We start from the raw sequence: 16,698 nt of genomic DNA on the forward strand, positions 1-16,698 counted from the left end.
TTTATCATTCTTTTATTATCTTATCCATGAATTTCATACAAGTATAATTTTTTGTAACTGTCAATATGCACTTATTTACAAGATATATAATAAATTTATCTAAATCTGCCTAAGTTGCCTAGCCGCCCACCTAGACCCTGCCTAGCCCCTAGGCGCTAGGCGCTAGCCCACCGCCCGACTAGCGCCTAGCGTTTTTTAGGACCTTTGATTAATTTGGTGATTAATGGATTAATTAGGAATTAATCCATTAATTAGCCTAATTAATTTAATTTATATGGAAGGTTTTGAAGGTTATGGAATGATTTCCTTGTAGATGATATGGAGTAAAGATGGATGAGATAAATTTGAACTTGTTACCTATTTTGGGCATTCTTGACTCGGTTGATGGATGATTCTCCGCTGCTCACGTATAGAAAACCCGGTGTGTCTCGAGGGTAATTTTGTCCTCTTCACCTAAAAATCCACGTGTCGCCTCTTGATTATTTTTTGGTTCCACAATAATGGATGAGTTAACGGGACATATTCAAGATGATATTCCTTGGTGCATGCTTTTCGCAAATGATATAGTGTTGATAGATGAAACTTAGGAAAGAGTAAATGTGAAGCTTAACCTTTAGAGAGAAGTGTTGGAATCTAAAAGTCGTCGCCTAAGCCGATCAAGAAAATTGTGACTGACACCGTAAGATATAACTGGTCGGTCGCCCAAGGGAGCAGGACAGTCAAACACACAAACCCAACGAAATCCGGACACTAACATTTGGATAAGAGAATTTATATCGGGTTTAGAGTTAATCCTTGAATGAGTAAGAACGATTGATAAGTGCACATTTTCTTAAATTAAAGGACATCCTTATTACTAAAGAAAGCCCCTATTCTTACGTAGTTATTCATGACATGAACGTCGATTATATTCACTTGTTACTAATTAGATTTAAGTTGAGCAACTAACTAGTCTAGTTGTATTTCTCTTTTCAATGTTAGGTCACAAGTTGAAATTTATCTAAAGTAGATTAAAAAAGTTGTTACAACTTTTAACGCGATTTCTAATCCTTAACTTTTCAATGAATCATTCATCAGTGGTTGTAAATGACTCTCAATCTTTTCGACGTTGGTTCTGTAGGAGCAAGTCAGAAAGTTCTTGTGCAAATAATTTTATGAATGTACAAATGTAGGATTTAATGATATATTAATAACCTAATAACTGAGAATTAAATTATGAATGCTTAATGATGTATACATGTTAAAAGCACCAAAGGTATATCAAAGATGCTTTGCTCATGACTCAAGCTTCTTGATTGGTCAATTAAAAAGCTTTCACTTCACACTGAGCCTAGCTACAAAAATGTATAACTTCATTATATAAGCAAACTTTCCAAAGAACTCAACCATACATTATTGCTTTACCAAACCAATTCACTTAACTGATCAGAAGAAGAAGCACAAGCACTCACATTCACAGATTCAGCTGCTTCCATGGCTAATTCCCTGGTTGTTCTCCTTCTCCCTTTTCTCTCTCTACCTTGCTTTTTCCTCTCTCTCTCTGGTGCCACCATCACTACTACTTCAACTCAGATTCCTAAGGTAACTTTGAATTATGGGTTCATATCCAAACTGTCTTCTGATTAATCTTGTTCTCTGTTTGGTTGACGAGAAAATGAATAAGAATCTTGTTATATTTAATATATCTAAATCAAAATTCTTTTAATTATATGTCATTGGTTATTTGGCAGCATCATGTGGTTTATATGGGAAGCTCATTCTCAAATGGAAATGCAAGAGATAATGGAGCTGATGAAGCTGCAGAATCTGCTTATTTGCAAATTTTGTCATCCATTATTCCAATGTTAATTCTTATCATAATTTATCTTTATTGACATCATAAACACCAGCATAAACTTAATGAATTTTTGGATTAATTCTTCATCAAGGAATCTAATTTTACTGCCTATTAATTAATATATCATGTCTCTGTATCCAGCCATGAGATTGAGAGAATATCTGTAATCCACAATTATAATCATGCTTTTAGAGGATTCTCTGCCATGCTTACAGAAACTGAAGCTTCTATTTTATCAGGTAATTAAGTCCTTTTGTAAGTCTACCATTTCATTAGATATTTACCCTTTTCATTGAGGAATCTTTTTTGACGGACAACTTGTGGTACTCATTACGAAACCGTTTATATATTTACGTTCTATTCCTTCAAATTAAGATCCCAGATCCTTTCATGAATTGTTTATTTTATTATTTTACTGATGAGTCCATCAAGGAAAGAAGCAACAGCTCTTACAGAAATACAGCTAGCTTTTTCTTAAAAATAATAAATTTATAAATCGCTTTGATTGATGTCACTGAAATTTATATAGAACAAATACAATAGACAGATCCAAGATCTCTAAAACACATGTTGGATGAGTTGTTGTGCTAATGAAAAAATAAAATATTATTGTTATTATTATACAAAGCCTTTATCTAAAAGAATTCTCATTTTTTTTTTATAAGAATGGGAACTAATTGTAGGGCTCATTATACATCAAACTTCAATGATCCGTATCACTATTTTTAAGTCTTCACTTATAGATCATCTTTGCAAAAAAAGTAATTCAATCTGAAACCATTTACTCATTTGATTGTCATGATGAGATTTCAATGTTTTTTAGAACATAGTGTTCATCAATTTCTTTGAACTTAATTAGATGCCTCAAACATTTCCGATTTGGCTAATATTTTGCAAGGATAATCTATAAAGTGCAACTTGAGAAATAGATAGTTCAAATCGTTGAATTTCGATGTGGAGTGAACTCCACAACTAGTCCCTATTTTTACCAAAAAATGAAAATTCTTTAGATCAAAGGCTTGTATTATTATAATATATATATATATATTTATTTATTTATTTATTTATATCTACACACTTTTTACTAATTACGTAATGCGAGAGATATATTAGTATAACGGTATGCAATCGATGACATGATAAATTTATGGAAAGAAAATGGTGAAGATGTGCTTGTTTTTCATGAATCATGGTATGTTGTTTGACTTGGGTTTACGTTATGTTGGACCTCCTTCCTCCCCCTATGGGCAGCCTAGTAGTAGCTGATGGTTTCGTAGGCGTTAGTAGGCCCCAGAATGACCTGTACTAGTTTTTTCCTTGGAGAAGTTGCCTTTTGAATGGGGTAATATCAAGTGTGGATTATATTTCGGGAACTTTAACGAAAAGTTTTCGATACTGTTCATTTTAACGAAAAATTACATTTTTACACTAAAAAGTCAATATTGGTACAATTCACTTTACCATTTATTTTGTCCTTATCGTTAAAACTCAAAGTTTTCAAACAATTTTCATTAGTTTTCCTTTATATTTCTTATTACATTTGTTGTACAGTACCTGTAGAAAATTATAATAATGTGCATCCACATTGTATTGAAGGTTGACAATCTCATTTTTGAGACCCTGACTTCATTGTCTTCATTTTCTTTGTTTTGAGTACAAGCAATATTATACATTAATTTACGCTAAGGGGAGAGAATGAGAAGGTATGAACCCGACATGCAGTAAGTTGAGATGAGGCCCTAACCATAAAAAACAATTCACCACTTGTCACGGTCTGTTTATATGTTACTAAAAGCTCCAAGCATGCTACCAAGGGAGAAGTGTTTAGCTTTAGAGTATTAATTCTCTTTCTAAAGGGTAAAACCCAAATAAAACTCATCGCGTGATCAACTTAAAAAATATTTCATTGGCACATAAAGTAGAAAGTTTGTAACAAAATTATTGTCGGCTAGCTCAGTTATGTTGCTTAGCCAAACTCCCTACCCCCAATATCATTGTATTGAAACATTTCTAAACATGTTGCAGGCAATGATGGTATCGTTTCAATCTTCCCGGATTCAATGCTCCAACTACATACAACTCGTTCTTGGGATTTCTTGGAGCCGGAATTGGCAAGGCCATTAAAGAACAAATATCTGCACCCATCAAGTGATGTTATAATTGGGATGATAGACACAGGTAACTCCATCATCTGTCAGTTTCTTTGCCCCTAATAATTTTTTCTTGTTTCGGTGTTTTTCATTTATATGGGAGTGGGGTTGGGAGACTTAGCGCAAAATCGAGTCAAGTGATGTTTTAAGATTCATACAACCGGCCATCTTTAGTGGGATGAGAGACTTTGTTGTTGTTGTTGGGGTTGGGAAAAATAGCTGGCTAAAAAAAAGTGTATTTGAATGGGTAATGGGTAGCTACGCAGATAGGGTTAGGCAGTGCGCCTGTAGCCTTGTACCTAAGTTCGGACCTTCTCCACATTAGAGTAGGTTTGAATATGCTTTGTGAGAAGTTAAAAATGGTAAAATTGGCATGTTATTACAGTAAGCAACTAATGCATTGATTCAATATTATCCATGTCAACAAAAATGAGAAGGGAAAAGATCAACCATAGCTCGGCTTTGCGTAGGAAGGGAAATGAAGATTCTTGATTTTATAAATATGAATATTTTGGAAGGATTATGAAGGAGAACTAGACATAATTGCTTTCCTCCTTTTTCTTTTACATGTTTAGCTCTACTTTGAAAAGAAAAAAAATATAATGATCAAGTACATTCTATCTATGTTAAGATGTGTACATGAAGATCAAGATTAAAAGGAAATATGAAAAGTATGGTTGAACACGTAGATAGAAATAGGATCCTCTGCTGATTTTTGTTCATATGCGTTCAAAGGTTTAAGTGTTTCGGGTTTGGTTTAGTATTTAGGTTGGACAAATGATTAAATGGACGTATAAATGACGTTGTTTAAGGAGAAGAAGAATTTGGGATCAACTGGTATGTTCTTGCTTTCTATAAACTAACTAAAAAGTTACAACAATGGCTACTCCACAGAGTATATGGAGTTGGGCATTCTCGTGCCCACAATATTTAATCGTATATGTTGAGCCAAATCCTATTTCTGTAAAAAATAATTTATTCGGATCAGGAAAATCGTACAGTTTTTTCAAACCAGTTGAAGGATAGAGTTTTACATTGCATTATTAGATCAGTTAATCTTTAGCAACTCCCTTCTGTAAAATAATTTTGTTTTGTTAATTTAATGTGTTGATTAAGGGATATGGCCTGAGTCTCCGAGCTTCAGTGATGAGGGAATTGGTGCAGTCCCTTCAAGATGGAAAGGAGTCTGTATGGAAGGCTCAGACTTCAAGAAATCTAATTGTAATAGGTGATTTTATTGTCTCACATTCTATCTAAACACTGCATTTAGGCCCCGTTTGGGATTGAGGTGATTTTAAAAAAAGCCACTGTGAAAAAAAGCTGAGGGTCATTTTTGTGTTTGGTAAACTGAAAAAAATGGCTTATTTTGGAAGCTGCTGTGAGAATAGGCTGAAAATCAAAGGAAAAGCTGAAGCTGCTATTTGCTGCTTTGAAAAAAAGCCATTTTTTTCAAAGCACACGGAGCTATAGTGCTCCTTTAATGAAAAGACACACTATCATCCTGCTTTTTTTTCCAAAAGCACTTTCACAAAAAAGTTTACCAAACACTCTACTGGCTTTATTTCACAGCCGCTTATTCTCACAGCACAGCCGCTTATTCTCACAGCAGCTTTTTTTCAAAGCACAGCAATACCAAACCAGCCCTTACAGTGTTAATCGCTATTTCACCTGGCTTATAATTAGAAAATTAGAGAGAGAGAGAGAGAGAGAGAGAGAGAGAGAGAGAGAGAGGGATTCAAATTAATGTTTCAGAGTTTATTTTGAAAGTTGATAGGTAAGATACTACATCTTGATTTCATTACATTTTTTTTGTCACAGAAAGTTGATAGGTGCAAGATACTATAATGTTCCGGTGACAACAAATGGTGACCAGAGCCATTTAGCCAGTACCAGTGGCTCACCAAGAGATTCTGTCGGCCATGGAACTCACACTGCATCCATAGCAGCCGGTGTGCAAGTTCCCAATGCCAGTTACTATGGCTTGGCACAAGGTACAGCAAAGGGAGGCTCACCGTCAGCAAGGATTGCATGCTACAAGGCATGCTTGGATGTTGGTTGCTCTGGTGCCACCATATTGAAGGCTATCGATGATGCAGTTAGAGATGGAGTAGACGTCATATCTATTTCCATTGGGATGAGCTCACTGTTTCAGTCTGACTATTTAAATGACCCCATAGCCATCGGAGCATTTCACGCTGAGCAAATGGGAGTGATGGTAATTTGCTCTGCTGGAAATGATGGTCCCGATCCTTACACTATTGCAAACACAGCGCCATGGATCTTCACCGTTGCAGCTTCTAACATTGATAGGGATTTCCAATCTAATATCATTCTTGGAAATGGGAGAACATTCACTGTAAGATGTTTACTGAAGTCCTGCAGTTAGTATTTTGGTTTCTTGCTTATACAAAAGTTTCTAATATCTAGGTTCTAATAGGGTTATGCCATCAATTTCTCCAATCTCACTCGTTTGAAAACATATCCCCTTGTATTTGGAAAAGATGCCGCTGGCATTAACACGCCTGTATCGGAAGCAAGGTGATCATAATTCATCATCCTCGGGCATCTTCTTTTTTGGGAAATTCATATTCAGGTGATTGGTTTTTAACATTTTAATAAAGTATTTGGTTGGGCACTTAACTGCAGAAATTGCTATCCGGGATCATTGGATCAAAAGAAAGTAGTTGGCAAAATAGTCGTTTGTGTTGATGATGACCCGGCTGTTTCACGGAGAACCAAGAAATTAGTTGTTGCTGATACTAAAGCCAAAGGGTTGATTTTAATTGATGAAGCTGAGAAAGGTGTACCTTTCGATTCGGGCATTTTCCCGTTTACAGAAGTTGGCAATATTGCAGGGTTTCAGATTCTCAAGTACATAAATTCTACCAAGTAAGCATTCAAACCATTTATGCTAAGAAATTTATGTGTTTGGGGATCATTTTTACCAGCTCTCAGTATTTCGGTTTGCATGTTCTTGTCGTGTGGTGCATTATTCGACATTATGTGTTGCTAAATATCCGACAAATTCCGGTCAGACTTATGTGATTGGGTGGTTCCTTGCTAAAGGATATGGTCATTGAATTTGAGCTTCTATTACGACAATCTTCATACGCATCAGTTACGAATTACTATTTTTATGTCATAACAACAGAAAACCAACAGCAACGATTCTCCCAACAGTTGTAGTTCCACAGTATAGACCTGCACCGTCCGTCGCATTTTTTTCATCGAGGGGTCCTGCACAGCTTACAGAAAACATTCTCAAGGTTATTTTCTACCTGCACCTCTTTGTTTTTTTTTTAAATTTTTTTAAATTCACCTGCACCTTAACATTAGATACATCCGTGCGTGTTTAATTTGAGGTGCATTCCCAATTTTACAGTTCTCCAAATATTTATGAAGTCGGAAACCATGATTTAGTTGGATTCGCACTAAACCTTGTAACTCTGAAGCAAGTGCACAGACCCTATGTAATCGGACCATAAAGGCTTTACATGCCAGGTCGATGCGATCAGACAGACAAAATATGAAATTGTTTGATCTGCCTATAAGCTAGTCATTCACTTGTGCTGAAAAAAATGATGAATTCGATCCACATAAGTTGGTTGATTTTTAGTCAAGTCTGGTCGATTTTTAGTTGTTCATATCAAAACTTTGCTCATCCAAACCACAGCGTATTGGATTATCAGGTTTCGATAATGTACCAGTATTTGTTTGCAAAACCAACTGTATTTACTTTTCGTGTTTCTTTATGTGCTATTCAGCCTGATATAATGGCTCCAGGAGTGGCCATTTTAGCTGCCATAGCTCCCAAGAATGAAACAGGGACAGTCCCAAATGGGAAGAAGCCATCAAAATTTTCCATAAAATCCGGGACATCAATGGCTTGTCCGCACGTATCGGGGACTGCTGCATTCATCAAGTCAGTGCATCGTCAATGGACTACTTCCATGATCAAATCAGCCCTTATGACAACAGGTATTTTTAGACTTTTCGACATCTTGTGCAGCCATTCTATGTTAACGATATTGCGTGCATCAATCTTTCTTTGATTTCAATGTAAAATATTTAGGAAGATACTTCACGAGAATTACACGGTTTCCTTACCTAGATTATATTCGTTTGAGTTTATTTCCACTTGAAAGTACCGGCACGTAGGAGATACTTATATCGACCTCTTTTCTTGTTTCAGCAACCATTTACAACAACATGAAAATGCCTTTGACAGACAGCTCTAACCACTTTGCAAATCCACACGAGGTGGGGGTCGGAGAAATAAACCCAATTAAAGCTCTTAACCCGGGACTAGTCTTCGAAACCACAACAGAAAACTATCTTGAATTCCTTTGCTATTACGGCTACCCAGAGAAAAATATAAGATTTATGTCAAACACAAAGTTCAACTGCCCTAAAATTTCCATTGAAGAACTCATCTCTAACATCAACTACCCGTCCATCTCCATTAGTAAGCTCAACCGGCGCCAACCTGCAAAGGCTATTAAAAGAACCGTGACCAATGTTGGAGCCCTGAATTCTACGTACATTGCCAAGGTTCAGGCTCCTGTAGGTTTAACAGTCAGTGTACTCCCGGAGAAGTTAGTTTTTGCCGAGGGTGTGAGGAGGGTGTCTTTCCAAGTGTCATTTTACGGCAAGGAGGCTCCTAGCGGCTACAATTTTGGGTCCATAACATGGTTTGATGGTCAACACTCAGTTCGTACTGTGTTTAGTGTGAATGTTGAGTAAAGTCGGAATGTGAAAGTGTTAACTGCTTGGAGTGATCTGAAAGATAGAGATCCTTAATGTCAGGAGGGGTAAAATGTAAAAGAAAAGGAAGACAAAAGTAGGATAGGTATTTTTATGTCATCACAAAGCCGTTCCCAATATACATAAAAAAAAAGAGCTAGTTCGAGTTGCAGGCTGAGACACGTTGGTGTTGCATAGCACGAAAAGATGAGGTGATGTTTCAGCCATTTCGATCTAATATACAAATCCCCCAAACCTTTCGCCATCTCGTTGCATCTGTCTCTGTCATTTTTTGTGTCCACTGTGCCATCTGGCCGCTGTTTGACAATGTATTTTTGCTACTGTGATTTATAACTTGATTATATTTCCTCATCTATTTGGACAATGAATATTACCTTTTTGTTAGTATGTTGTACTTAAATTTTGTAATGACAAGGTTTCGGAGCCTTAATTGTCGTTGTCAAGTAATCTGCGGCCCGAAAGAAAATGTGTAATCTCTCATTTTTCAGCTTAGCTCCCGACAACTCTGAAAATCAAACTAGTACCTTCATCGTATAGATGTATATATTGATCTAGTTAGAGCATTCAGCAAACCAGTCAATGCTGGCCAAACAACTGAGACATTAACATTGGTGAGTGCGGGAGAAAGTCCATATAGCAATCCAGACAATCAGGCATGGCCTACTTATCAAGAATAACCATTTGCAAAGCTTTCAGACTGGGGGCAAAAATCTTGACTGAACTTCCGCTGCAATAACCCTTGTTAAGAACACTATTGACATACAAACACAGAGACAAGGTGTGAAGTGAATGGAGAGTACGGGTGCAATTTGGACGGGTTGGATGGTCAACGCAATCCTAATTCAAACAATTCGGGTTTGGGTTTGACTCAGTTCATGCGGGTTTTTGCCGTGTTCGGGTTTGCCAAACTTCAAGTTCAATTTTATAACACCTTACTTTCCTTTCCTTCTTTTTCTCCGTTTTCTTCTATGTTCTGTCCCATATTTGTGAAATTACATTTCTGTTCCATATTTCTTATTCATTTTTTATTTTAATTAGAGGGTTAAATTGATAATTTTATATGATTTTAATTGACAATGAATGTTTTATTAATTAATGAAGATAATAGAAAGGAAAAAGGTTAGACAGTTGTAACTTCTCTCACTTGTCTCATTATCTTTCCCGCTTCGACTCATCATCTCGTCCGGTCTCACTTCTCAAATCTCAAAGCTCTCCATCTCCTCCGCTCTTTAAAGTCGGAGCTAGCAGGAGCTGAAATCTTCTCGCCTTCCCTCGACATCCATTGAGGTATGATCTCAAAAACCCAAAACCCTAACTGCCAATCTTCCCTAAATTAATTGTCTGATTAGAATTTTTCTAACAGTTTATTAGTTGTTTGCTTCTGCATTACAACACTTCTGTAAAATTGTGTAATATTCATATCCTAAATCGGTCAGTTCATATCCTGAACTTGAAGTAATCACAAATATCCTGTCAGGGTGAAAATTTGGTGCTCTGAAATACTCTTCTTTGGTTTTTCACTTAACTGTTCAATTGGATGGATTATCAATTCTAAATACTTCATCAATTCTATTACCTTTCTGGCTTGTCATTCCCTTGTCTGGAGGGCGAGCCTTGGCGCAATGTAAATGTTGCTCTTTTGTGACCTCGAGTCGTGAAAGCAGCGTATTTGCAAAACAAGGAAAGACTGCGTAGATAGACGTTCTCCCCGACTCTCGCAAAGCGGGGAGTTTTGATGTTTTGGGGTTGCCTTTTTTTTTAGTATAAATTTGGTGAAGGTTGGTTGTGTCCTTTTAACGTTGCAGGTGAAGCATATTCTTTGTCGCTGCACCGCCTCCGCTTCCAACAGTCCTATATCGAAAAGGAATAGATCATCATGCTAAGCAAGAAGTTTCAGTCAAGTACGAGTCGTTGTCACGCTCACGGAGATTGTGGTGAGGGTATAACAGACAGATTCAGTAATCTTCCAGAAGAAGTTGCTTATCATGTTCTTTCCTTTCTCCATTAAGTTGGTACTGTGTCCAAAGGATGCTTAAAATTTTATCTATCAGTCCCCTCAGTGAATTTCGATGCTGTTGTAAAAACCAACCAGAAGCGTGTAGAGTTGATGAGTTCTTTGGATAGGTACTTGATTCATCGCGGTCACAATAAGATGCAGCGGTTTTCCATTTGTTGGAAGTCCTTTAGTAGCCAAACTTTAATTAAGCACTCTGATGAGCGTTTTCGGATCATCACGTGGATTAACGGTGCAGTAAGGTGCAACGTTGAGGAGCTGCACCTTGATTTCTCAGCAAAGGGTACCGTCACATTTGCGCACTTTGCGTTCTGAATCTTTACAGTCTCTATCAGTGCAATGTTTTAATATGATTCTTCTAGCACCCTCCTTATCTTTTTCGTGCAATCTCCATTACTTGAAGTTGAGTTTTGTTCGAATAGTAGATGAGAGATTTTGCAAATGGATCTCATGTGCCTGCAAATGCACTAAGGAAATCAAACTTTTTCACATTAATGGGATGGAGAGTATCACCATTGAAGGCTTGTCTTTGGAATCATTTAAGTTGGCTTCGACTGTCCTCTTCCATCTTAACCTATGTGGTAAAAAACTTGAAGAAATATGATTAGATTGGACATTTGGTACTTCATCTAAAAGCCGCTCGTTAAAAATCTTTGCCCCCAATCTTAGAAAGTTGAGATGGAAAGGCAAATTGTTGAATAGCCAAAGTCTAGGAGAATTCATGAGTTTAGAAAAAGCTCAGATTTTTCTGAAGCCCGAGGTAAATGGTTATGACAATTTATATGAGGTTCTTTGCAGTGTGTGCAGGGCTAAAGTTCTTATTCTGAACGAGGAGACCATTAAGGTAAATGGACCTAGCCTTTACGGTCTATAACCTTTTGGTCAAGCTCTAGCGTATGTAGTGACTTCAGAAACATGAGTGTTTGAATGTGTGACTAATTAATGCTAATTAATCTGGATTTCTGGTGTTATTCTAAGTATGTATAGCATTTAATAGGATTCTTTTACTTTTTTTCTTCTCTCTTTGCGTTTGGCTTCTTCTCCTTTTTCTACTCAAGATTCTTTGCTTGAATATTTGCAGGTTCTGTTCACGGAAGGCTCCAGGCCAGGACCATTAGATGATATACGTTATTTGGGTTTGCATTTGAGGAGCTTGAATAATGAACTAGTTCCAGCAGTGGTCTCTCTTCTTAGAGGAGTCCCTAATTTGAATACCTTGAACATAGAAAGTGGACGAGGAAGACGGGAAACCAATCCTATGGTAAGTGAAAAAGTTGGTGTTAACTCTCAATTCTCTCCTCTCCTCTTCCCCCCTCTCTTCTATATCCTGTCGCAATTTCTTCAATTGGGTGCATTGTAAATCATCATCAGTTTATAAAGTAGTTATCCATTTTTCTATATGATATTATTTGGTAATGATTGCTGGTTTCCATGTGGCTTTTCAATCATCTGGGTTTGATATGGTATACTGGAAATCGCAAAACCTTGATTTTGTTTATCAGCTTGTGGCGGTAACCATAAAGCTCTCTGATGCGTCAAATGAAATTGAGCTTGCAAGATATGTTGTTGAGTATGCCCAGAATTTGAAGAAAATGACCATTCTTTGTTCAAGTTTCCAACAACCAAGTGATGTCCAAGGGAAGGTAAGCAAATGCAAGATGTTTTCGACGGCTTTTGTTGTCATTCAGTCAAGTGTTTGATGATGAAAAAAGGAAAGCATGCTTGATTTGCAAAATAAATTTTTGCTATTTGTAACCATATTGTGGATTTTAATATTTACTATATTATTGACTGTATTGTCGGATATTTTTTAATGCATCGAGTATAGTTCTATATCTATTAGTTCTACAATACACAGAACAGAGTTGTCTTACAGTCTAGCACGTCGACAGATATTGCAGTATAGTTTTATATCTATTAGTTCTACTTTTAAATATATGCAAGGCATAATTCATACAATTTCAGAGTGAAGGTGTAATGCGAATAACCCCATCGCCCCTTTTGAATATCACCTAACTTAGAAATCGTAAAATGTAGCTAACCGAATAACGCAAACTATGTCTCGAATGAATTTTTCTACTCACAATCTCTTAATAATTTAAGCACAACACTTACTATAGGCATACAAATTCAACCGTCGATGGCACTCTTTGTTTAAGGTGTTGCATAGCATGTTCTCTTGCTTTCGCTTCCAGATCGGGTTCTTCCCTTCCCCCATCCGTTCCCCTAGGCCAACACCAATGCCGGACAGGATCAATAACAATTTTTTCCAATTCAACAATACTCTCCATTAGGAACATGACATGTTGAATGACACATGCATGAGCACGGTACCCCACTATCTCAACTACCTTGAGGTAATTATGGGGGCATTTAGCAACTTTCGCTATTTCTTTCCTCTCCCCACATGTTGGCCTGTTCACCTGCACCAAGGAAAACAACAACCAAGTGTACACCAATGAGAACAAGGAAAGTTGCTTCAGTTTAAAGCTTAGTAAAAAAGTTGCTTCATGTATTCTCTCAATTCCCGTATTACCCTAGTTAGTTATTGAGGTCATATACCCTTCTCATGTTTCACACCCTCTCTCTCTTGAGAAAAACCTTAGCTCCTTGGCACCCCAACCCATCACTTGCCACTGCAACCGTTATACACCTCCTCCCAACCATACCAGCATTATAAACCTCCTCCCAATCAAACCACAATTATACACAACTACAAAACTTTTACATCAAAATACACCATACGACGTGGAAGTGAAATTCACATTCACAACTTCCTTACATATGATTGCACAAGGCACAACAACTTTTGTACACCAACTGATGCAGCAAAGTTTATTTTGTTATGTTTTAAGTCCACTATGGAACTTGTTTATTCAATGCAAATGCAACATACCCACATAAGTTGGTGGTCGAAAATTCACTTTATGTACATGCCGGACTATGAATAAGTAACAAATGCATCCAATCTAGCAAAAGATCCCGCAATTCTTTTGAACTTTTAAAAAAAATGTACTTTTTACGTTGGTGTCTAGCATTTTCCTTTTTACCAATCATAAGGAAAAATCTAACTTTCTCTATGCTTTCCTCATAATCAAAATTGGTGATGCAATGCACGGGAGATGGAAAAAAAAGGGATGAAAATGCACATAAAATACAAGGTTTTACCATTCTATCCATACTAGGTGTGAACACATACCTTCAGCACAAGTCTCTTCAAGTAAGGACATGCCTTCATGAAGGAAGATAAGTGATCAAGATCCCGATAATAATTTGCTCCAATCAATAACTTCAAATGCTTGAGATTTGCTAATATAGGAAATGTGTTGCTGTCATTGTAGACCTGAAAGCCAAACAAGGAGTAAGAAACCACGTGATCCAACAAGAAGGAAAGAAAACCAATACATTATAATTACAAATACTAACCGCTCCAACAATATCCACCTCGAGAATCTCTAGTTGAGCAAGACAGCAAGAAAGTTGGGTGAAAGGAAGCACTATGGATCTATGGGATACCAAATAATGTATACCCCATACCCTATGTCGATGATCGCTGGAATTTTTAACGGGCTCTTCAGAAATGGATACCTCAAGAAGAAAAGGTACTTTGCTGAGAAGCAGGTTTATAGCAGTTCCACAATAGGAAAATGAAACAAGGTTTACACCAGAAATCTCAATGCTGTGGAGGCCTGGACAAGATTCTATCACCAGATACTTCAAGGCAATTGAGGGGCCAACAACTCTTAAATTGACCAAATTTTTTGTAGTGTAGCGCACTGTTAATCGCTCAAGAAGGGGGCAATTAGACAAGAAGTACTCGAGAATTTCTTGACTCACAGAAACCTTGCAGACACAAAGAGCTTTGAGGAATTTAAATCCAGTATTGTATCCACAAAAGCGTACACTTGGAATTTCAGGATATGAGTGCTTGAGCTTTGAAGCAGAAACTTGATTGATACCTAAAAGTTCCTCCGAAAATGTATAGTAATTTTCCCTAGCACGCACATGGAAATCCAGCTCAAGTATTTGAACTTGCTTTTTCCTTGCAATATGAATCCATTTATCTATGGAGCTTGAGTAACGATAATCCAAATGGAAGCAAGCCCTAAATCGTTCAATTGTTGTTCCTGTATGATGTTCCACCACATGATTTACCCAATCAACGTATCTACGTGTTTCCTGGTCTCTTAGTTCTGGTTTAATTTCATAGAAGCGGTGAAAGGGGTAAATATCAAATTCAGAATCAAAGACGAGAGTCATAGTTGACACCCACACATACCGCCATTGCCTAGAAAGGATACTAGTAGCTGCTGCTTCCTTTAGTGGCAAGCGAGACAATATACTAACAAGAACTTCATCTGGCAACCAACTGATTCGGTCCACCAAGTTGTAATCAGTACCCCTATTTCTCCCATTCTTTCCCAAGTTCTTTTTCCCCGTTTCTGTCTGACGTCGGGCTTCCAAGTTGAACAGATACGCCTTCTAATACATGGTTTAACCCCGAAAACAAAAGAGGAACAAATTAAGAACAAAAAATTAAAGCTTAGTTGAATTTTATGCCTTAATGTCACGACTCCTTTAAGTTATCATAATTAAAATTTTAATTACAGAAGAAAAAACAAACGCATATTTAGAATAACGACGACACTATATTACATTAGGTGGAAAAAATGAAGCAAATTTTGAACAAATCAACATTAGATATTTAGGAGGGAGGGTGGGAGAAAAAGATTCAAACTTTGAAATTTCTACTGCTAAAACCATTGAATTTTACCTTGAACTGGACAAATTGAAAGTTGGGCCGAACTCTTTTCTTCATCGAATTGATGATGTGAGGGTGTGAGGGGCGGGGTGTCCTCTTGCTAATGTAACCGTAAAGAATGGACGTTGAGTTTAAGTTTGAACTCTTAGGTCATTTACTCTGTGTAGATTTACAACCAAAACACAAACATACCACTAATCAAATACAATTCCCAAGCACAAGTTAAACCAGAGAAACCAAGAAAACTAACTTATTTTCTCATAATCATCCTATTTTCCCAGAAAATTGAAAATTTCCATGGAAAAAATCAAGAAAACGAAAAAGTAAAACCCAATCCAAAAAGCAAAATTAAAGATCTATAGAGATTGAGATCGAACCTGGAGATGCAGCGACTACGGGAGAAGATCAAGATCGAACCTGGAGATACAGCGGCTACGGGAGAAGATCAAGATCGAACCTGGAGATGCAGCTGCTGCGGGAGAGGATGAGGAGGAAGGAGGCAAGCGGCAGAGAAGATGGAACGAAGATGATAGAACTTTTTAGGCCTCGTTTGGTACACCGTATTAGACTCCGGATAGGATTAATAGTGCGAGACAGGAGTTTGGTGCAGTTTTGAATTAATTAGCTGGCCGATTATAGATCACGGGCCCACTTTTTATTCCGGCTCACACCTGCTAAATAATACACTCCAAAAGCTAAGGATAATTTAGCAGGTTCAAAACTCAAAAGCCCAGAAAAATTTAATCACGTTGTCTCTTCACTCTCAAATAAATATGTGCCTTCTCCGTTCTCTCCTCTATCCAGAACGAACTCCATATGCTGTTCTTTGTTCTTCTTCCTCCTTTCGAATTCATCTGCTATCCTTCATTCTTCTTCGTCCTTTTTTCCGCTCCCTTTCTCTGTTTGCTCTCTATTCCCTCTCTTATGAAATTGGTTGATTTGTTTGTTTCTTACAAATTGATTTTGGTTCGGAGAATACATATGGGTTTTGGGAGATTAAGAAATAAGGAAATGGGTTCGACAGAGAGGGTGAGATTTGATGCGCGGGGATGATGATGAAGAAAGGATAACACAACTTTGAGAGAAATCTGGGTTTTTTTCCTTCCTTTTTTATGTTTTGTTCTTTAATTTTGTCGGTGCAATGAGGATTAATTCTTTTTTTTCTTTGGTT

General features: G+C 37.2%; 3 protein-coding genes across 10 annotated transcripts; 2 read left to right on the top strand and 1 right to left on the bottom strand.

Annotated features, from left to right (window-relative positions):
• Positions 1-1,265: 1,265 nt before the first annotated feature.
• LOC103409241 (CO(2)-response secreted protease-like) lies at positions 1,266-9,135 on the top strand. Its single transcript, XM_008348057.4, has 11 exons — positions 1,266-1,581; positions 1,731-1,843; positions 1,979-2,076; positions 3,863-4,015; positions 5,104-5,215; positions 5,806-6,343; positions 6,425-6,525; positions 6,634-6,876; positions 7,139-7,253; positions 7,752-7,965; positions 8,180-9,135. Exons 1-11 carry the CDS (start codon positions 1,474-1,476, stop codon positions 8,728-8,730), a joined length of 2,346 nt encoding a protein of 781 aa, XP_008346279.2. The 5' UTR covers positions 1,266-1,473; the 3' UTR covers positions 8,731-9,135.
• Positions 9,136-9,899: 764 nt separating this feature from the next.
• On the top strand, positions 9,900-12,604 carry LOC103418496 (uncharacterized). 2 transcript variants are annotated; one of them, XR_011578506.1, is made up of 3 exons: positions 9,900-10,038; positions 11,847-12,026; positions 12,268-12,604. XR_011578506.1 is itself a non-coding variant. In XM_070817809.1 (3 exons), the coding sequence occupies exons 1-3, from the start codon at positions 11,487-11,489 to the stop codon at positions 12,463-12,465; spliced, it is 501 nt and encodes a 166-aa protein (XP_070673910.1). In that variant the 5' UTR covers positions 11,354-11,486; the 3' UTR covers positions 12,466-12,604. The 2 variants fall into 2 exon arrangements, 1 of the variants encoding a protein (XP_070673910.1); XM_070817809.1 differs by lacking the exon at positions 9,900-10,038 and adding an exon at positions 11,354-11,609.
• A 56-nt stretch (positions 12,605-12,660) lies between these two features.
• Positions 12,661-16,606, bottom strand: LOC103409267 (F-box/FBD/LRR-repeat protein At5g22700-like). Of its 7 annotated transcripts, XR_011578505.1 has the most exons (7): positions 15,905-16,606; positions 15,540-15,686; positions 14,192-15,247; positions 13,965-14,108; positions 13,302-13,447; positions 13,117-13,188; positions 12,930-12,991 (listed from the first exon to the last, which is right to left on the bottom strand). XR_011578505.1 is itself a non-coding variant. In XM_070817805.1 (6 exons), exons 2-6 carry the CDS (start codon positions 15,582-15,584, stop codon positions 12,920-12,922), a joined length of 1,389 nt encoding a protein of 462 aa, XP_070673906.1. In that variant the 5' UTR covers positions 15,585-15,686; positions 15,905-16,606; the 3' UTR covers positions 12,661-12,919. The 7 variants fall into 7 exon arrangements, 6 of the variants coding, with proteins under 6 accessions (XP_070673906.1, XP_070673907.1, XP_070673905.1 ...); XM_070817805.1 differs by lacking the exon at positions 13,302-13,447 and having other exon boundaries at positions 12,661-12,991; XM_070817806.1 differs by lacking the exon at positions 13,302-13,447 and having other exon boundaries at positions 12,661-12,991; positions 14,192-15,244; positions 15,905-16,115.
• Positions 16,607-16,698: the final 92 nt, after the last annotated feature.

This window comes from Malus domestica, chromosome 02, assembly GCF_042453785.1.
Source record: "Malus domestica chromosome 02, GDT2T_hap1".
Taxonomy (NCBI): domain Eukaryota; kingdom Viridiplantae; phylum Streptophyta; class Magnoliopsida; order Rosales; family Rosaceae; genus Malus; species Malus domestica.